At 36.8% G+C, this 22,162-nt stretch overlaps 2 protein-coding genes across 2 annotated transcripts; both read right to left on the reverse strand.

The window, feature by feature from the left end:
• Positions 1-1,788: 1,788 nt before the first annotated feature.
• On the reverse strand, positions 1,789-5,887 carry LOC122342979 (toll-like receptor 13). Its single transcript, XM_043237235.1, has 2 exons — positions 5,729-5,887; positions 1,789-5,426 (listed from the first exon to the last, which is right to left on the reverse strand). Exon 2 carries the CDS (start codon positions 5,376-5,378, stop codon positions 2,568-2,570), a length of 2,811 nt encoding a protein of 936 aa, XP_043093170.1. The 5' UTR covers positions 5,379-5,426; positions 5,729-5,887; the 3' UTR covers positions 1,789-2,567.
• Positions 5,888-9,117: 3,230 nt separating this feature from the next.
• On the reverse strand, positions 9,118-17,797 carry LOC122342975 (protein NLRC3-like). The gene is made up of 11 exons (XM_043237215.1): positions 17,267-17,797; positions 16,734-16,768; positions 16,211-16,390; positions 15,428-15,506; positions 15,211-15,339; positions 15,023-15,067; positions 13,122-14,916; positions 12,319-12,492; positions 11,173-11,346; positions 9,973-10,019; positions 9,118-9,881 (listed from the first exon to the last, which is right to left on the reverse strand). The coding sequence occupies exons 5-11, from the start codon at positions 15,332-15,334 to the stop codon at positions 9,307-9,309; spliced, it is 2,934 nt and encodes a 977-aa protein (XP_043093150.1). The 5' UTR covers positions 15,335-15,339; positions 15,428-15,506; positions 16,211-16,390; positions 16,734-16,768; positions 17,267-17,797; the 3' UTR covers positions 9,118-9,306.
• Positions 17,798-22,162: the final 4,365 nt, after the last annotated feature.

Genomic DNA, 22,162 nt, shown 5'->3' on the forward strand with positions numbered 1-22,162 from the left:
AGGGAAGTCAATTTTCATAATTTTGTTATTTTTACTGTACTATGTGCTGCTCTCTGGGCAGGAGTACTCAGTATTTATATTACTGTTGATTAGGAACTGTATGCACCTAAAAATATAGTAGTCTAAGAAGTCTTATTAATAATAAAAATAATGCTCTGTAACCATAATGTTTTTCATGTTTCACTGTTTCATGTGCTTCTGCTTTCTCAAGAATGTTATCCTGCAAAGAGAGGAAGAAGCCATAACTAGTCCATACTTAAAGAAACAGAATCTCTGGACTTCCTTTTTAAGTTCCTTTAGATTTAGATGAGAATGTTGTTGACAATTGACAATTTATAGATTTCCCCCCCAAATATTACCTTTCATCAATTGCTATATAGCTGATTGTAAGAATAAGAAATAAAATAAACTAAAAATCTAAATCTAAAAATAAGAACTGATTCTGAACTGCTGGGCTGAAATGAGTGTCAGATATCCCAGTCTCACTTCCTGTTACCAATTACTTGTTTGCATAATGCCAGCCTATGGACCTCATGTCTTTTCTAATCTGTCCTCAATTACTGTAGTTATTAAGGCCAAACAGTGTACATTAGTTGATTTTTACCTTTTGATATTATGATTTTGACACATGCAAAGTACAACAGTTAGTAAATGGTGTTAAACAGTGGTCAAAAAGGACTAAAACTGTTCATTTTTAATCGATTTCTTCTCAGATATACGTGGAAAGCAATTTGGAAAGCAATTAAATTACCACATAAACTTGGTAATTTAGTAAGGGATTTTATGGGATTGGTGGGAGAAAAGCACTGATGTTCTGGATTCAGATCGTAGTAAAATAACAGACTAAACCAGGGGTGTCCAAACTTTTCCTAAAGGGGTCCGGATTCGTCAAAGTGGACACATTGGGGAGCTGGATTCTTCTGTATATATATATATATATATATATATATAGTATATATATATATATATATATATAGTAGTTTGAGTTGACAGTAGCAGTACTACTTGTTGAGGATGTAAAAAATTCTCTAAATTGTCCTACCTTTTTTAATGTAGCATATTAATTATAACATAGACTTATACCAATGACTTATATCAATAATATCTGTCATTTCATAACTCCCTTACATTTCATTAAATTGGCCTTTGCGTCTACATGAATAATGATTATGTATAAATATCCTATTTATTTCTGCCACAATACCACAATTACTGTTACTACAGTAAATCCATTGTAAATGCTTTTGGTTTGTGGATTAAAAAGTATTCCTATTTATATTATTGTCACACAACGTTTCTTCTATTTTCCGCATCAGTGTTGTTGAGAATGTCAATGTCAGTATTAAAATACTTTAAATCACAGCGGGTTGTCAAATTGTTATTATTCGCTTTTTACTGCTAAATCTGGTCTAAAATGTAGTGTGATGACATTGTGAAACTGCACATATGCCTTAGCAGGCCATGCATATTTTAATAGACATGCTTAAAATTCCCTTGAACTGACCCATGTAAATGTTCAAAAATCTATTGCATCCCCATGAAAATCAATTTCTGCCCTCAGAACATGTTTGAGTAATTAAACCTTACCTCTGCTAGTTGGCCATGTTCACACTATTACGGGGACGATGATGGATACACACATTTCCACTGACCTCTTCCTCTATATCTTAAATATCCTCATTTGATATTTGCATTCATCAACAACAAAGACATGCATCTAAGAACTGATGAGGTGTTTACATATTCAGTAATCGGCCTCAAACTCAAATGTAAACTGCAGCCTTCATTAACGTAAGGCATGTTAATGCAAAGTGTTTTTATTTTGGGCAATTCAAACAAACTTTTTCTTTGTCTAAAATATCTACCATATATACAGTATTAACCAACATTTGTTACGATGTGACTTAAAAGTAGGGAAGGTGATATGGTTCAAAGCATTTTTTTGTCATGCTGCTTGAAAATCTCTTCACCTTGTAATAAAAAAGTTAAGTGGTCTAAATTAATTTTTACGTATTTATGTGTTTTGGAGGAGGTGTGTCTTTGCAAAATGATTATACAGGGAGGGCAATCGTGCTTTCAAAGCTAGCCCTTCTGAAATCACCTACCCTACAGTACATTTAAGGAGACCCAGATTATGTGTCAAAACAAGTGAATATTCACCAAACAACAACACAAAAAAATATACTGGTAATTAAAAGTAATTTAAATTCAGAAACAAGTATTTGTGTAAAAGAGAAAAAAATTACACCCAATAGCTGCTTTTCCACCATTAAACCTTGCCAATTGCAAAACCATCATACTCTAGTCCTCGAGGCCCACCACTTTGCATGTTTTATCTGCCTCTCTTACTTGACATTCTCATTTCAGTTCATGAATATCTCTCCTAACGACCTTACTATATGAATCAGGTACGTTAAATAAAGGAGGCATACAAAATGTGTAGAGCGGTGGGCCCTGAGGACAGGAGTTGACAACCACTGCTCTAGGAAATAAGGAAAAAAGAGTATACATAAAAATAAAGCAGTTAAACAACAAAGTTGCAGAATATTTTCTTGATTTAGATACAGTTAGATGACCCCAAAATCCTGACCAATGAGATGGTCCATATCTGATGTGCCTTTGGTTTCAAGAGCTACTCTCAATTTCTGCCAGAATACCCTGGTGTCCTCTCCTGGTTTAGGCCAACTGACGTATGTCTTCTTCTGGATTAGTTTCTTCATTCTGTAGTACGGAGACAGCTGATGACTTGGAATATTCTCCAGGAATACCAGGATGAGAACATCTTTTTTTTCATCAAAGAGACGAAAACTAGCAACTTGGATCTCTCTGGAACACCACTCACTTTCCAGGTAGTGACGGCTAATCACACAGATGGTTTTCCGACTGCTGTAAATGCCATCAACAATATTATCCATGATAGGTTTGCCTGGTTCAAAGTCCCTGTGATGCAAACACAACTTCCAGCCTTGCTTGCCTTCCAGCTGAGGTAACAGTTCCCTCATTACCCACAGTTCATCATGAACATTATAGGAAATAAAAGCATCGTACTGCAAACCATTGGGCTTTCTCTGCTGTTTGTTGTCATGGAGAAAAGCAAGGACGAGGTAGTAAGCATAAATAACCTGCCATTTGAGGAAGTGAAAAAGAAAAGAGCCAAGAAGGGTCAGAGAGACAAGTGTGGATGTAGAAATAAAACAGAATAATCCAAAATCTACATTACATGAACCTACATCAAGGTCCATGAGTTTATGTCCTTTGAGTTTGTCTGGGTAATTGCACGTGAGTTCAAAAGCACTATCAACTTCTGTATAATTGCTGCTTATGGTCCAGTTGACGAACCAGGCATTGGTACAGTCACATGAGAGATAATTTTCTTGCAGATCAAGGTATATCAGAGTCGGTAGAGACTGGATCAAAGTCTCGTTAATGACAGATAATGCATTCTTGCTTACATGCAGCAGATGAAGCTTACTGAGATTTGCGTTAATGAGAAAGTCCAAAGATTGCAAGCCAACTTTGGACAAGTGGAGTGTCTTGAGGACAAGGAATGGCAAAAATACATTTGTTGTGAGTGAAATGAATTCATTTCTGCTGAGATCCAGTACCCACAGATAAGGAGTGAAAGTAAATGTGTTTGGATGTAAAGACTTTATAATAAGATTCTCTGCTTGAAGTTCTTTCAAATTCCACAGACCCTGAAAAAGATTTGATGGTAAATTAAGCATTCCTTTATGGCCTTGGCTAAAAATGTTCAGGGTCTTTAGCTTTCTTAGTTGTTTAAAGGGTGGTTGTGCAAGAACATCTTGACTGTCATATGAAATATAGTTATTGTTCAGCAGAAGTGTTTTCAGGTTTGGGAGTCCAGAGAACACAAAAGCATTTATTGAACTCTGAGAGAGCTTGTTTGATTGCAAATTCAAGAAAATTAAATTTGTCAGTTCACTAAAGGACCCCGCTTCAATAAATGATATTTGATTGTCTGGTAGAGATAAATTCTTCAGTGATTTTAAGGAGTTAAAATCTCCCTTATGGACAGAGTCAAGCTTATTATTTGCTAGATCCAAACTCTTAAGGTTTTGAAGATTTTTTAAATATCCATTGGAAGACAGTTTGTTAGATCCAATCATAAGAGTTGTTAAGTTTTTCAGATCTTTAAAAGCTAATTTGTCAACAAAAGATATATCATTACTGTAAATCTGAAGGGTCTGTAATTGGGTTAAGGAGGCAAAATCAACTGTACTTATGTTTTTTATTTTATTGAAGGTGAGGTCTAAAAAATGAAGACCTGGTAGTCTGCTGACAACAGCAGGGATACCGTATAGTCTGTTATTAGAGAGATCAAGCTCAGATAACTGTGTGCATAACTGCATTTCTTCTTTTGATATGGATGTAATGTTGTTCCACTGCAAGCCTAGAAATTTTAAAGGAGAAATCAGACAGATGTTCTTTATCAAAGCTCTCACTTTTACATCCCCCAGAAAATGTAGCTTTAGGCTAACCAAAGAGGAGTTAAAGAATTGTAGAAGATCTGCGATCTTCTCTGGAGGCAACTGTATTCCACTTAGATTTAGATGTTGCACAGTTTGTAGATACCTTTTGTCTTGTACGTTCCATGTCATGTTGTCAGTAATAAAAGCCAGGTCCAAATTATCAAGGTGAGGGAAAATATCTGCAGTGATTGTGAACTCTTTCAAAGGATTTTGAGATAAATCCAGGACTTTAAGTCTCAAAGATATGTTGGACACGTCTATGGTCTGAAAAGAGGTGAAGCCATTACTCCCAATGTGCACTTCCTGTAACTGTGGTAATAAAAAGAGTTGCTGAATCCTGCTTATTTTCTTCAGATTGTTTCTGGACAGATTAACTTTTCTTAAACTGATGAGGGGCGAAAATGCAGAGACGCTGACATTTGTGATAAAGTTTTCATTTAGATGTAATACGGTGAGATTTCTCAGATTCTGAAACGTTCCTTCCGAGATATCTCTCAGTTTGTTGTTGGCCAGATTTAACTCCTGCAAAGCCACCGAACCACTGAACGCTCCGTCCTCCACTTCCTTGATCTTGTTGTGTTGCGCATTAAGACATTTAAGATTATACAGCCGAGAGAATTTCTCCTTGATTATCTTCTGTATGATGTTGTTAGAAATGTCCAAGTGTGTAGTTTTGTCCGGTATGTTCCCAGGTACGAAACGCAGGGACCTCTTATTACAAAACACATTTATGTTTTGGGCATATATCAAAGACCCTCTGACGGTGCAGTTCTTTACGGAGTATCCGTTTGCAAGACTTATGAAAGTACAGCAGTAAAGCAGCCATGAGGTCAAACTATGGTATTTCCTGAAGTGCAAACCATGTGTAGACATTTTGAAATTTACCATTTTATAATCACAGAGTAAATTGTCCAGTTTCTCTTAGCTTTGGTTTCCCTAAGAATGAGAACACCAGTGTAAATGCAGTGATAGAAAACACGTCATTTAATATTTATTTCCAAGTAGTGCAGTATACTTATTTTTTAGTGTGGTAGAAAGTTTATTTACATAATCAGCCAGTTTAAACTTAAAAAAAATCACCATATTTAGAAGAAAATATTTGAAATGCGTAACTGTACGAACAGAAAGGATATCAATCGAAATGGGTAATCTCAAAAAGCTGAATAAATTAAGTCAGATTAACTTGTAGAAATAAAGTTAGAGTACCTACTCTTTTACAATGAGTCTTGAACACTTACCTTTAAACAATTCTGAGAAAACGCGGACAAAATCACAAAGCTGTGACTTTGATGGAGTTTATTCAACATAGCGATAATGACAGAGTTTGTCTTTTCATTGTAAGGTTCTTAAAACCCTTTTGCGGTTTCACTTCTGATTGCCAAAAATGACACTGTGAAAGAAATCCACAGGAGGTCCAAAATAAAAAAAGGATGTGAAACGAAGCAAGGATGTTCAACAGACATGTTCTTAAAAAATGGAAGCTGTAGGATGCACACAGCAAGCCAGATATTCCCCATATTTATTAAATGATACAGTAGGCTAAAATATGCATGAATACACATTATAACTATTACTGTTTAACACAATATTACAACAAATGTTTACTATAAGATTATAAGAATGCTATAACATGCATTGCCAAAGAAATATTCAGTCTACAATTCAATCTATATACCTCAAAAGCGGCAATGAATCCTTTAAAATCATATTTAACAAAACAAACTAATATGAATTTGTATTTTGTGTCTACTAATTAGATGGAAGGAGAGGAAAGCCATTTAAACTTGCATTTTCTCCACTTTTGCGTCAAACGTCAATACTTTTATCATCCTCATCTTGCCATAGAAAAGAGTAACTACTTTGGCCTGAAGATTATATGTTTTGATATATTACATTCAAATTAAATCATAAATTCAAAAAGTCAAGTGAAGTGCATTTAATGTCATGACTTCAGTCTGATCAGTTTGTTTTTGTTTTTTTTTGTTTGTCTAACTGTTTGCCATGTGCTCGTGTTTCCCTGCCCCATTGTCATCTGATTAACCACTTTAGCTACCTTCTCACCTGTGGCTCATTAGCTCCTTAATTGCCCCTCTACTTAAGTTCCCTTCGTTTGCAGTCTTGTGTTTGACCGTTGTAGTGTGAGGATGCTGCATTTGTGTCCTGTCCTGTCCTGTCCTGTCCTGTCCTGTCCTGTCCTGTCCTGTCCTGTCCTGTCCTGTCCTGTCCTGTCCTGTCCTGTCCTGTCCATGTAGGCTCCAAGCATAGTTGGTATTTTTTTGTTTTACTCTGTGCCTGCTCTGTTTTCTCCACATCTCTGTTCCAGTACTGGTTCCTCCGGTGCTGTGTTTGGCAGCTCCTCCTCACCTGCCCCTTTTGGATCTTAAGCTGGGATCAAGCAGCAGGACTGTTGTAGAGACTTTTTGGGAGGATTCCCTTATGTCAGACGCTCCCTGCCTAGTGGAGTGACTGGGGGCTTGTTTTTTGGACTTGATTCTGTTGATTTCAGTCTGATGTTAAGTTTTCCGGTTTTTTTGGCCAATATTTTTCAGATTTTCCTTTTTTTTTTTGTTTTTGTCCTTCATCTCATAAAATCTTACATCCAGGAAAATAAGCAATGAACTGATACATAAAATTGTGTAAATTAAAAAATTATTAAAATGAGCTTCTCCGATTAGTTCACTTTTTCCAAAAAAAAAAAACAAAAAAACTAAATACTAAATAATAAATACACAAAAATACAAAAACATTAAATATAATGAAATAAAATGTAGTGTTATAAAGAAGCACCCTGGAGCATTTCTTAATTTTTGGTCTGAAGTGGAAAAATATATATACAATTACAATCAAAACTAATGTAGCCTCCATTTTTCGTGAAGGATGGATAAAAAGGCACACTGTAAACAAGATAACATATACACCCAGCCAAATCCTGCCCAAATTACAGAGATGTCGATTCCCACTGGACTAATATTGTCAGAGGACCTCAGTGTCATTTGCAGGGGAATTTTCACATTACAAATTACAGACGTGGCCGGTTCACTCTGGATTAAAATCACAGACAACTTCCACAATTATTACAAATGACCAGAGGCTTAAGTCTATTTTGTTCTGACTAACTATGCAACAACAGTAAAAAATAGCCATTACCGAGAGAACAAAAAGCAAATAATCTTTAGTTATAGCTTCTGTTTCAGTCCCTCACCCATCTATCACTTAAGTTCTTAATACTCCAGTTTAAAATCTGCAGGTTGTAGAAACGCAGTCTCTCTGCATTTTCTCCAGTGAACCTGCTCCTGTTCTTATCGTAGATAATCCCCATCTCGCTGAATACTCTCTCACTGGGAACAAGAAGAAAGGTGGAGAGGAATTTTTAACATATTGCGGCACAGGCCGCATTGTTTCCACCATTCCAACTGTACTGGTCCAACTGCTCTGTGATGCTCATCACTTTCTTCAACAGGAGTCCCATGAGCCCTCAAAATGTTTGCATACATTTTCTCAAGAAGATCATGTTTCTCTTTTTCCACATTTGTCCTTTCCGATTCCGATCCTTTTTTGCTGTGCTAAATGTTTCCACTGCAAAGACATGACTTACGCACCGAGGATCAAGCAGTGTTGCCAACATCAAACGTTTGGTCTCTTTCATCTTTGCAAATATTTTCACCAAGCTTTACAAAATTGTGTCGCTGAGCGTTTAGATCCCCTGATCTGCCTGAATGACCATTTTCAGCACAGCAAAGCCTGGCATGACGCAGGAGATCATCTCAGAAGTCAAGTTAAATCAAACAAATTTGAAGTGATATGTGGTAAACTTGCCATGTTCTGCTTCATAGAGGTTCAGGGTACGCTTCTGCTCCAGCATCCTCTGCAGTCACTGAGATCTACTGGGTGGGAAAATCCTAAATGATGCTGTTCTGAGGGAGGTCAAGATCTTTTTGAAAGACTCTCAGATGCTGTTTTACAAGGAAAGAGTGGTTAAAGAGGTGGACTTTCAGCTGATTCAACAAGTTTGTGGATTAACACCTAATGAAGTTTAAGCCTTATCTGCCTGGCCTGCCCGGAAAGGAGACTTGTCTCTCAAACTGTCATTTGAAAGAGTTTTCCACTGCCACATATTTGAGTTTTTCATCTGCATTAGAAGCATTTAAAATATCTTTTGCTTCATCACCCAGATGCACAGTATGCTTACAATCTATCTTGACCACATTTTTGTCATCAGCACAATCAAATTGTTGTCAAGAGTGCTGACAGAAAAAAGGAATGCCGGTGCTTTGCTCTCAGAAATCATGTAAACAATACAAATGTTGCCATTTAGTAACCAGTCTTTGAGTGTCGAAAGCATCAGATGTATGTGCATTACAGGTCACATTTTGGTACATCTACTATTAAAAACAATAACACACATACACAAATCTTCATATAAACAGATTAATTACACACATTTATTCAGACATGGTATTTCAATGAAAGAATTTCAGCTGCAGCATTAAATGTCACAAAGAGACTTTATAGATTAGATTAGATTAGATTCAACTTTATTGTCATTACACATGTACAAGTACAAGGTAACGGAATGCAGTTTAGGTCTAACCAGGAGTGCAATAAGCAGCAAGTGCAGGATATAGGTATAAATATAAATTACAAGAGCACATACTCTTCTCACCTTCCTGAAGTCCACAATGAGCTCCTTGGTTTTGGTAGTGTTAAGGAGCAGATTATTGTCTTTGCACCATGTGGCCAGATGCTGGACCTCCTCCCTGTTTATAACATTTTCACTGTTACTGATTTATCGTGCAGCTCATCGTGGGTAGAAACTCTAGTCAGTCTGATTCATCAACAGCTTCACTGATGATTCATATCCATCTTGAGACCCAGGATAAACAGTAAACCCAGGATAGAGATCCTCAGTGAATGTGGTCTGGATTGTGTGGATGAGTCTTATTTTTTCAGAGACGCTGTAGAAGGACAGAGTTCCTGTGCTGTGATCCACATACACTCCTATTCTATTACTGCTAATGGAATCTACAGGGAGATCGATATATTTGTCATTGTGTCTAAATAAGTATCTGTCAGAAGAGCAGAACAAACTCCAGGACTCGGCATTTGATCCAAACTCAGACTGAACACCGTGTCCCTTCCTGTTGATGCTCTTATATGACACTGATACCCGCACACCATCAGGTCCACTCCACTCAATCTCCCAGTAACAGCGTTCATTTGTTTTTATGTTCTCTTTACACAACACCTGATATGCATGCTGAAATCTGTCTAGATGATCAGCATGCGCCAGATTTACCGCTTTCTCTCTCATATTTCTCACTTTTCTGTAATCTTCAGAGAGAACAAGGTCAGTGTGCGCTGTGTTTGGATCCAGTTTGAGAGAACAGGCATCTAAACACAAGAACGCAGACATTTATAAGACATCAACAATCACCACAGCTGTGTGTGTGTATGTGTGTGTGTGTGTGTGTGTGGCGCATACATTTCTTTAATCCAGCTGTAATCATGGACTCTCCTCCATGATCCACACTGTAAAACACAAAAAGTCAGATTCAGTCGGTAAACATACAGACACAGTGCAACACAATTAATTACATTACAGTATAACAATACCAATATCGTAATACATCACACTAACAATATGCTAAGCATTTTAATGCGATGCTAATCATGCTAACATTATTTAGTTTCCTTTGTGTCTCTCTGCAATCACCATAGAGCCATTTTGAAGAATATAAACTGATTGCACTACGTGCGCTGTTCTGTGTCAGCCAGTCCACAATGATGCGCTGTTTTTGTTCATATCAAAGCATTAATATGCATAGAATATATATTGCAGCCATTGCAGCTGACAGAAGAGCATGCATAGTTTGCGTCCTAGGCATATTCACAGAAAAGACAAATAATTGAATAAATTTGATTTTATTTTCTTTGTTTTTATTATCAAAAAGTATTCTAGTCTCTTCATAACATTTAGACTGAACCACGGATGGCAGATGCAGTTTATGTTAAAGGGGTGGTTTATTGCAGGTTCACTTATATAAACGTTAGTTAGTGTGTAATGTTCCTGTTTGAGCATAAATAATATCTGAAAAGTTCCAGCACTGAAAGTTCAAGGTAAAAAGTTCAAGTTACAGTCTTTTCCAATTCTGGCAATTTTATGCCTACAAAAACCCAGAAACCCTGTAAAATCTGTTCATATATGAATCACAATTCTGTCTTCTAAGGATTTTGATGCATTCACAAGGTTCAAAATCAATGTTCTAAAGCAGCTGTTCTTCATCTTGTTCCTCTCGTCACCCTACTCTGCATCTCCCTCTCAGCTCTGCTCATTTATACATTTATTTTAACAAAGCTTTCAGAAGCATTATACATGGACATGTGTGCAGTTGCCGTACTCTAGTAAAGCTTAATAAATATAAAACTGTATATTAAAAATTATTTTTTTAGGGAGGGGCTTCATAAAACTAGGAAATTATTGATGTGTTTTTCGAAAAAGGGACAGAGCGGTGTGGAATAGAGGTATATTCAATAATATCACTACAGCTAAAGTTCTATCAATTCTTACTAATAACTTTTGTATATGTACAAAAGACATAAAAATCTAAATAGTTTAGAATAAATAAAGATGGCAATGCTGTCTTTGGAGTTGTTTAATCAAAACTCCTCCAGATCAACATACTTGAGTTTATCCAGTTTGTAGTTTGGATCCTCTAGTTTTTCAGAGAGCATCTTGACTCCTGAATCTCCTGGGTAATTGTAGCTTAGATCCAGCTCTCTCAGGTAAAGGGGGTTTGAACTCAGAGCTGAAAACACATAACCACAGCCTTCTTCTGTCACCATACAGCCAGACAACCTAAAGAAATACACAGCAACACATGACTTCATCATTTATATCTATTTCAGCCATATATTAGGTATTATGCATTTGTTACTGCCAGTAACTTTGAATTGAAAATATATAATTTTATATAATTTAACACAAAATGTATTTAATTCATTTAATTTGTGATGGAATATGATGTGGAAATAAACGGGTGAGTTTGAGTTGGTTGGCGCTAAACTCTACAAGTCAGTTACCCTCTAGGACGGGGTCATCGGGCCAAAAACTTTGTCACTAGATTGCGAGCCAGAACATAGTCAAAGTATAATGTATGAAATTAATTTATGAAAAATTTAACTAGAATTGTGACAGACTGTTACAGTGTCTTTTGTACTTGGTAGTGAGCTGCTACTCTGTTAAATTCTGTAATAGGACAGTCATTAACAAAAAACCACATTTACGTGGCAGTGTCCAGGTTTTAAATGAATAAAGCAGATTAGTGACATATCAAGTATCTTCATTTACCAACTTGCAATACAGGCAGCCTTGCTAAAATACACATATGTGGGACACACAATGGATAAAAATGACTAAAACAAGTAAAAGACTTGAATAAGCCCATTAATGGCATCCCAGCAAACGTTGGTCCGACAGCAAAATATTGTCCTTGGCCAAAAATAGTCAGTAGACATAAATATGCAAAAATGTACAACAGAATATTTCCAAAAAATTCATTCATATATGGTTGAACATGTTTACAGTTCTCTGTGGTTGCATGTAAAATTGTTACTTTGACTTTTAGCTGCGTATACTTCAATATATATGTTGTTGCAATTCAGTTGTAAGAAGACGTCCAGCAGGTCATGTTTAGGCCAAAGTATAATTCGGACATGCATGCCCCACACTGCCTGCATTACGTCATTTAACACAAAGTAAATGCATACGGAATAAATCATAACAGTTTGTTTTGTAATAAATAACTGAAAAAAGTACTTGGACTCAAACCTCAGAATCTCCAGCTTACAGTCTGTGCTCCTCAGTCCATCACAAAGAAGCTTCACTCCAGAATCCCCTAGGTCATTGTTGGTCAGGTCCAGCTCTCTCAGGACAGAAACTGAGGATTTTAGAACTGAAGACAAACTCTTACAACAATGAGCAGTGAGATTACAGTTATGCAGCCTGTGTAGGAAATAAAAAAGTACAGTAATGCTTAAGGTTTATAAGATGGCACATTCCATACAATCAAAGTGTCCAGGTTTTCTCTTCATAAAACAATTTTCTCTTCATAAAACATGAAACTAGTATTTGCAGTTTTTTCTAATTTATAATAAAAGCATGTTGTGATAATTACTATATCAACTTATACAGTACATAGACATGACCACAATAAGTTAAAAAAAGAATGAATGAGGCAAAGCTTAGGCAGCTCTTCAACACACACACACACACACAAGTTTCCATGTTTTGGGCGGCCATTCTATAGACATAATGGTTTTATGCTATTATACCACTACATTATACTATTTTTTTATACCGTACTACATAGTCTGTATTTCCACAACAATTAATTCTGTATGATTTATAAGACCTAAAACTTTTAGCCAAAGGTCAAAATTAACTAGCATTTACTGTATTTGTGGACACTGGGACTGGTAGTGGAGATACATTGGCATTTAATTTAAATCACACAGAACCATACATCTACATTTTTTATAATTTTAATGAAGTCTTAATCAATAAGTCACCTGTGTAAGATTAAGACCCAACTAAATGACTTTTATGTAATTGAGTATAAAGAAAACTCTTACAGTGCTCTTTTGGTGTTTTTGATCACAGGCAACAATCTCATCACTGCTTCATCATATCTTCTGTATTTCTGCAGTTCAAATTTTTCTTGAGCCTCTTCTGACATCATGAGCACGAAAACCAGAGCAGACCACTGAACAGAGGAGAGACTCTGTACTGAAAGTTCTCCCAAGCTCAGATACCTTTGTATTTCCTCAACAGTGTCAACCTTCATTTCAGTCAAACAGTATAGGAGATTGATGGTTCTTTCCACTGATTTCTCCTTCTGTATTTTCTTTTTTATATAGTCAGCAGAATCTTTCATGTTCTCTGATTTGAGCTCTAGTCCTGGCAGTAGTTCCTTTATGTCACTCAGATTGGACTCCATTGAGAGACCCAGCAGGAATCGAAGGAAAAGATCAAGGTGTCCATTCTCACTTTTTAAAGCCTTTATGACTGCAGCCTTATGAATTAGAAACAGTGGCTTTCTAGAGAGTTTCCATATCAGTTTTTCTGTCCAGGATTTAAAAAAGATGTTTACTTTCTCCTTTTTGTCAGTCAAAGTTGAATAAAGAGCAGCAAGAAATTCCTGGACACTGAGATGTATAAAGCTGTAAATACTTGTTTCTAAAAACGCTTTTTCTTCTTGAAAGATCTCAGTGCATAACCCGGTGAACACTGACCCTTTAGTGACATCTATTCCATATTTCTCAAGATCTGTTTTGTAGAAACTCAGTTTTCCTTCCATCAGCATATGAAAGGCCAGTTTCCCAAGCTTCAAAATTACAGATTCAGTCTTAGATTCAGGATCATCACTGTATTTGTTTTTCATCTGCTGCATCTGAGAAATTACAAAGTTTGTGTACATCCCTGTGAGTGTTGTAGGTGTTTTTTCATTGCTCTTTTGACCCAGCAGAGGCCGAAGAACTGTGAGGGAGATCCAGCAGAAGACGGGGATGTGGCACATGATGTACAGGCTCCTGAATTTCCTGATGTGACGGATGATGTTTCCAGCAACTTCAGGACTGCTGTTTTTGTTGAAATATTGCTCTTTCTGCTCATCGTTAAATCCTCGCACTTCTGTCACCTGATCAATGTAGTTTCGGGATATCAGACTGGCTGCTGCTGGTCTGGAGGTGATCCAGATGAGAGAGGAAACCAGATCTTTTTTGATCAAGCTTGTTATTATAATACTCACTGTTGTTTTTTCATTTACATCTTTAATGCTGTTATCCTCTTCAAAGCTTAAAGGGAAGCGACATTCATCCAGACCATCGAAGATGAACATGACTTTTCCATCACCTTCAGGAAGAGAAGGCAGTTCTTCAGGACTACTAAAGAAGTATTTGTTAAGCAGTCCTATGAGGCTGAACTGTTCTTCTTTGATCAAATTCAGTCTACGGAATGGGAGTGGAAAAATGAAGACTATATCCTGATTTTCTTCTCCTTCAGCCCAGTCAAGGATGAATTTATTGACGGAGACAGTCTTTCCCACCCCTGCAATGCCCATTGTCATCACTCTTTTTTTTTGCTGATTCCTATCACTCCGAACTTTGAATAAATCATTGCATTTGATTGGTGTGTCAATAATAAGCCGGTTGCGACTCGATTCGATCTGTATCACCTCATGCTCACTCTCTATTCCTCCAGTCTCATTCTCCAGCACATATAGATCAGTATATATATCGTTCAGGTTCTGTCGATGACCCTTTTGTGAATTACCAATCAATATCCGTTGGTAGTCCTGTTTTAATTTCTCCTTCAGTCTTAGGCTGATCTTTGTGTAATCAGGAAGAGAAGTTCCAGGGTCCTTTGCAGCTAAGCATTAGGGAAAGAGAATAGAATAGCATAGAATTAGTGACAAACAAAAACAACATCTGTCAGTACATTGTGAACTAGCCTTAAGAGAACATGATGGCTGCACCTTGATCTCCTGTCTGTTTCACTGTGTCTTGGGATTTTTGTGGCTCTGTAAAGAGTAAGGAAATAAGAAACACACATAACAGCCAAATAAATTAGGACTGAGGTTCACAATCACTGGACATAAATAAGCTATTAAATGATGGCTACAAAGCAGTATGTCAAGCACAGATAGAGTGATAGTACCAGTACCTGCAGTGATGAAGTTGATAGTAACTGATTCTATAGTGTTTTCAGTGAGTATAGGACCATTTAAAATTCCTCCTTTCTCCGCTTTCTGATCAACGTTGACTTTAGTTTGAGTGGTGTTGCTCATCTTGACTGGAATAGAGACAGAAATTAATTACCTTTTTTAAAACGACACTTAATAATTACGACACGTAATTACTGATATTCTTTAATTCATTACCTTCCTTTAGTTTCTGCTTTCTTCTGGCTCATCTAGTTTGTCATAAAGCTCTTCAACAGATTATACTGTCACTGACTCACTATTGGAATAAAAGGGTTTACAATAAGTTCACTTTAACCATTAGGTGCTTCATGTATCAATGTGTCATGGCAGATGACCAAACCCAGTATAATTTATAATACTTCTCCTACATCACAGATTGTGTGAATGCTGTGTCAGATACAGGTAATCACACTCGCTCAGTCTATTTTCTCTCTCATAATAATCTATGCAATACAGTGAGCTTTTAACACAGTAAAACAATAAGCTTTCAATGAAGCAACTCAACGTTCCTTCCTACTTCAAACTGCGATTTGAATCCGTGGTGGAAGGTAGTAGTTTCACAATCAAGAGAGTTTTTAAGACTATAGCTGTGTCCCAAAGTAAAGGGTGCGCACTTTGAAGATCGCATTTGAAGGCAGATTGAGTCACAGCATCACAACGTAAGCTGCCCCAATTCAAGATGGACCCTCCAAAGACCCCAATTCCATGGCCGATTGCATCACTATTGTGTGGTGACATTAAATGAGACAGGAAAATTAAGTGTACATCTGGTGGAGCTACTCAAGGAGGCCAAAAATATACAGAGAGAGACAAAGGCTAAAAGAGCACAGTTGAGCAGAAAGAGAATGGAGACGGTTTTCTATTGAGAGAATCGTTAACAAATAACAGCACTGTCAGGGCCTACATAAGTAAACTAATTTAAAGTAAATACTAATGCCACTTTGGGGAAAGACTACTAACCATATTTCAAAAAGAAGAATGTCCATGTCCCTTGAATTGTTGTCCACCCTGTCATGTTGGCAAATCTGCCCATTTCAGAAAAGGCCATCCCCTTAATCAGGACAAAAGATTTTTCCAACCACTTAAGTAAGCTGGTGGCAGGTTTTCTTCCTTGCTTTTCCTAAGATTAATGTGTCCACCCTGTCGCCATAAAACATGCCAGAAGGGATTAGAATACAGTATTTCCAGTATGTACATTCAAATAGAAATTCTCTTCAACAATTAGACTAAATTAATTATAACTAATTGTAAAGACTGCTGGTGGCAGCCAGTGGCTCCCAGAGGTCAAGATTTTATCAGGATAAAGGCTGAAAGTTTGAACCTGCACATGACTTCGTTACAGTCCTTTTTCGATGTAATTTTATTACCATCCACTAGGCTCTATCTGCCAATTCTCAAGTCATGTGTCCTGGCCAAAACTCACTTCTACAAAATTAAAGAAATATTTCACCCAAGAATGAAAATTATGTCATTATTTACTCACCCCAGTTCCAAACCTGCATCGATTTCTTTGTTCCCCTGAGAACAAAGGAAGACATTTTGAAAAACATTTGTAATCAGAAATTTGATTATTCTGATGATGTCTTTTATCATTTTCTGGGCCTCCCGATTTTCGCCCAACACATCTTACAAATTAGTGCAAATAGCCCAAATTGTCGGTAGTGGTGATTTACACTAACTAGCGATTGAGATCAATCGATATAAAAGATGTTCTGACCTGGGTTTGAATTCGCCTTCTGACAATAAATGTTCTCCCTTTTTAAATCACAAAGCATTTATTTTTAATAAGCATTAATAAGCATTTGGTAGATTTAGGGCAGGTGAAGGGAGGGCCTCGTTCCAATAAGGTTGTCGACCGCTTAGTGTAAATAGCATCTATGCTAAAGGTGGAGTAAGATCATGCAGCTTTCATGAGGTATAACGAAGAGGCCGGCTTGGCGTGTAGCCTTTAGCCAAATCCACATTGGAAGGTCCACAAAGAAACACAACTCGGTGGGAAAAAGGAAACTCACTCACCATGAGTGTCGAGTTGAAAGTATGGATTTCAAAAAGCGACAAGTTGAACAAAAGTTTGCAAAACAGTCCCAAAAATATCAAAGTGAGCGGTCCAGCAGCATAACGTTCTCACATTATACAGATATGGACGGGCTGCAGGATATGACACCAAGAGCCATGTCTCCCTTCGGCCACGACGTGTAAACAATTTTATGTCAAACAAAAAAGTAAACAAACATAAACTGACACAAAATTAGCGCCTCTTCCATTTCTGCCGGACGTAAGTCACCGCGTGAAGACGGAAAGCGCGCGCGCCGTGGATAAACTGGCAGTCGCGCGATGTCAGAGTTCACAAAACTTTGGAAAGCAGCGCAACTTGGGTTTCCGGTCTGTCTTTTCCGCATGCGTATGAATGGAAGTCGGTTGAGCCAAAAGTTCGCTCGGTGCAATTGAGGAATTGAGCTCTGAGCTCGTCTCGAAGGAGCGAGGAAACGAGGATGGATATTGAGAAGCACCCTAATTCTATTTGATATTGAGACATCGACTGTAAACATTTACTTTCACTTTCATTCATGAGGAGAGCGGCACCTCGTGGGTTGCCAGATCCCGCTAAAACGTTCTTTATCGTAAATGAGGGCTTTTTTCACAACGAAGACCACTATATGAAATACATTTTTAGAGACTGAAAATCTCCAACCATTTGAGCTAAAAAAATAAATAAAAAAATAGGTTTAATGGTTGCAATAGCCTCTCCCTTTAAGTTACTTCAGTTTTTAAATCCTTTGTGTTTGTTGGTGACTGTAAATTTACAATTACGTTGAACATTTTGCAGATCCTTTTATTCAAAGAGACTTAAGAGAACCGAAGAAGAAATCAGACTAGCAAGAGAGAAACAAATATTTATATCATTTAATTAATTTTATTACATATAGTCATAAAACGAGACAAACTCGAAGTAAACACACTTATATACACAAAGATCATTAAAAGGTTATTTCACTAAAACACTACAAATGAGGTAAAATATATAGCCTGTGATTGTACTTGTCATGAAAAAGTCACCCATCTATTATCATGTTATTTAACGTTAATAAAACGTCTTTTGACTTCTATCGGTCAAGAAGTTGACTGTAAAGTTAGAGAAGAGCAGAAGCACGAGACAAACAATGAAAATGAGGAGCAGAGTTTATTGAATCATCTTAGTTGTGTATATTTCAAAGTTGTTATTCTTATTATTTCACTGACAGATGTAATGAAAAGAAAGGACTCTGTAACATCTCACTGATTTATCACGCATAATGGTTAGTATCTGATTCTTTAACACAGTTTCACTGATGATTTATAATAAACCTTAAACCCAGGACAGAGTGTCTGAGTGAATGTGGTCTGGACTGCGTGGATGAGTCTCATTGAGTCGGTGGCGCTGTTGAAGGACAGAGTTCCTGCGCTCTCATCCACATACACTCCTACTCTGTAGATATCTTCATACACTGCTCTTCTACTGCTGATGGGCTTCACAGGGAGACAAGCCACTATCTTATTATGTATGAATGAATATGTTTCAGGACAGCAGATTAAACTCCAGGACTGATCATTACGTCCAAACCCACAGCAAAATTCAAAGTGTTAAATTTACACTAGTAGTGTGGAAATCAACACTTTTTCGGGGTTTATATAGGTCCACACTGAATCGAGTTAATTTTACACTTTAAAAAGTGTACATTTTTCAACTCATTTAGAGTGTTATAAAAACACTGTGAGTGTTCACATTTAACACCATTGGTGTGTTTTTCTTTTAGTGAAAGTTTCCATTTACACCTATTAAGTGTTAAAACTACACTAAGTGTGTCAATATTTTAACACTAATGGAGTTGTTTTTAACACTAAAATAATGTACATTACCCTAAGCCTAAGGTAAATTTTCTCTATACTCAGTTCAAATAAATAGTCACAGAAAATGTATTTATAAAAAAAAAAAAAAACAGATAACACACCCAAATCGACTTAACCTTTTATTTTTTAAATAAAAAACATAAAATCACGCAACCAGTCAACCAACCAGCTTAAACCAACATACAAAAGGTACAATATATTCACCATCTGACCCATATGGAATTTGTAGATCAAAAGGTCTGTAGAATTTCAAAGCACTGGCCTTAAGAAGTCCACTCACACCGCAGCATCTCTGTACTTTAAATGCATGGTAATGTTCTGAGAAGTGTTCAGTAAAAGCTGTTCTCCATCATCTACTCTTCTTCGGCGACTTGGTCCTCCTATTTCAAAAATCTCAGAGCGCCCCCGTTTTGGGTTCTTCCTTGACAAAGTTTTAAGGCGCCAAGAGATAAACCCGTCCCCTTCTCTGGATCATAAAAATGTTCCTTTTAGAAAGATAAGATGTTTTAGTAAGGTATGACATCAGCATATATTCAGCAAAAAGCATATATTCATATATAATTTAAAATGTGTTCTTACATAGCCCTTTGCTGAAAATGGGTCTCTCAAAGAAGGAAAGAGACTAACAATTCCTAAAGCATAAGTCTCACGCTGTTTGCGGGTGGGGATCCTCCTATAAATTGCATATATATAAAATATTTATTTTTAATGTTGACAAAGCCTTTATGGGAAGCAATTTGTATTTATTGTGTTTGTGCACTGAAATCTTACCCGTAAGTCTCTGTCATGTGACTGACAACAATATTGACAAGTTGGCGTCTGGTGCTGTGCTTCAAAGTTTTAGTTGCCTGGTATTCCTCCAAAACTTCCTCACCACCAGATTGTTTTTCCAGGGCATCTTGGATAGTCTGACATTAAGCATGGTTGTAGTAATGTTGAATAAAAAATGTAAAATGTAAAAATAAACAAATAATAATAATAATAGTAATAATAATTATTCTGACAAATTAACCATAAGGTAAAACATGTATACATACCTGTTTTGCCTTTTCAGCATCCAATGTCTCTCTGCTGCAAGCCCGTGGAGACTGCCTGTTCACTGCTATGTCTGCCTCATCATAGTCAGCTGAAGAGACTGAAAGAGTATCAGTGCATGTGCTGGGGTCGAGGATCTTGTTGGTGTATTCACTAAAACAAAATCAACAACAATTTTCAGGTTTCTGAAATGCCTTTTTTCTGAAAATTTCAACAACTTAAATTTTATTTAATTATATTTAATTCCCACTACTATACTAAATGTTTAAGGGCAAGTGTGTTTTTAGTCACCATTGTTTGTGTGTTATTGTTCAAGGAAAATCATTTGTTACATTTCTGATTTTAAGAAATAACATTTATTGTACAGATCATAACTGTCTGAAGTGTCACTGCTTGCTTACCCTCTGGCAGGCCAGCAGAAAGTTCTTCCAGACATTTAACAGTTAAACATAAATGTGGATTGGCTTCAATCAGTTCTTGGAAGATGTCCTCCTCCACATTGGTGTCTGTGTCATCAAAGACTTGAAGAGCTGCAGAGCTTGCAAACCCAAATTTGCTTTTAACTGAAAAATAATTATATCAAATACACATGAACATAAACATTTAAATTTGTTTTTATCTTTTAGTCAAAAATTAACTGATTTTATGCCTCTAACACAGCCGTTTCCCTCTCTTTCTCTTTAAATTAGCACAAGCTTACCTACTTACCTTCAGTGAGAAAATCTTGGAATGTGAAATCATTAGGCAATTTCACAAATTTCTTCACACCTTGACAATGCACTTTCATCAACATGATGATACTTGCTGATAGAAAAAGCAAAGAGTCACATTAAGATAAGCTTGAAACTTCCGCGTTTCAAAACGGAGGCAGCATGCATACGACGTATTTGTAATATTTCAAATGTTCTTCAGTTTAAACTAAACATCGCGCGCCACTGTTGACTAAACGCGCGAACGCAATATGAGGGTATAGCACGAACAAACATGGAAAAATATTATACCTGACCTGGGAATAAAAGTTTCACAAACAGTTCCTTGCTGAACTTAAACTGCGTTATTAGCCGTCTTAGTCTGTACTAAGCGCGCTCCGTTTCGTATTAATTCCTCGGTCCATACAAAGTTTCGTTCCGTCATTGCACATTAAGCGCGCACACACATTAGATATTTCAAATATAGGTTGTGTTATTTCCGTTCGTCTGTTTTAACGCGCGGTTTAATAGTTAAAAAAATAACATCTGCCACACATAATCTTGAATATTACAAAACCAAGGTCGAACATAAAAACTGTTAAAGTACTATTAACTATGCTAGTAGTTGATAGTTTTTAATCTAACGTACCTTTGCAGCTCTCGTCTCGAGTGGGTTGTCTACTGTGTAACGTGAAATAAATGAACATTAGAACAATGCAAATAGATAAACATTACCATAAATGTAATATAAAAGTGTAAAATATAAACATTAATAATAAAAAAAAGCAATTAAAAGAATATTATACATCTTAACACTGCCGTCTTCACGTGGCCGTCCGCCATTAGACATACAGGAAGTAATGTGCAAGCACCGGAAATTGGATCTACTCATCAGAAGTGTTGTTTAACTTAACACGCTGTAATTACACTGACTCCTAGCATTGATTTACACTGCAAGTGTTAATGTCAGAGAAATCAACACCAGAATCAACACTTTGTAACTCTGAAAAATTAACACTGGAAAAACAACTCGATTGATTTTGCTGTGACCCTCATCACCCTCTCCCTTCCTGCTGATGCTCTTACGTGACACCGATATATACACACCATCATCACCACCCCATTCAATCTCCCAGTAACAGCGTCCACACACGCTCTCTCTACACAACACCTGAGGATACACATTAAATCTCTCTGGATAATCAGGATATGGCTCTTTTGTGGCCAAACACGTCACCGTTCTGTTCTCCTTCGACAGAATGAGTTGAGTGTTTGCCGTCTTTGGATCCAGTGTGAAAAA

The sequence above is a fragment of the Puntigrus tetrazona genome, chromosome 4 (genome assembly GCF_018831695.1).
Source record: "Puntigrus tetrazona isolate hp1 chromosome 4, ASM1883169v1, whole genome shotgun sequence".
In the NCBI taxonomy this organism is placed as follows: Eukaryota; Metazoa; Chordata; class Actinopteri; order Cypriniformes; family Cyprinidae; genus Puntigrus; species Puntigrus tetrazona.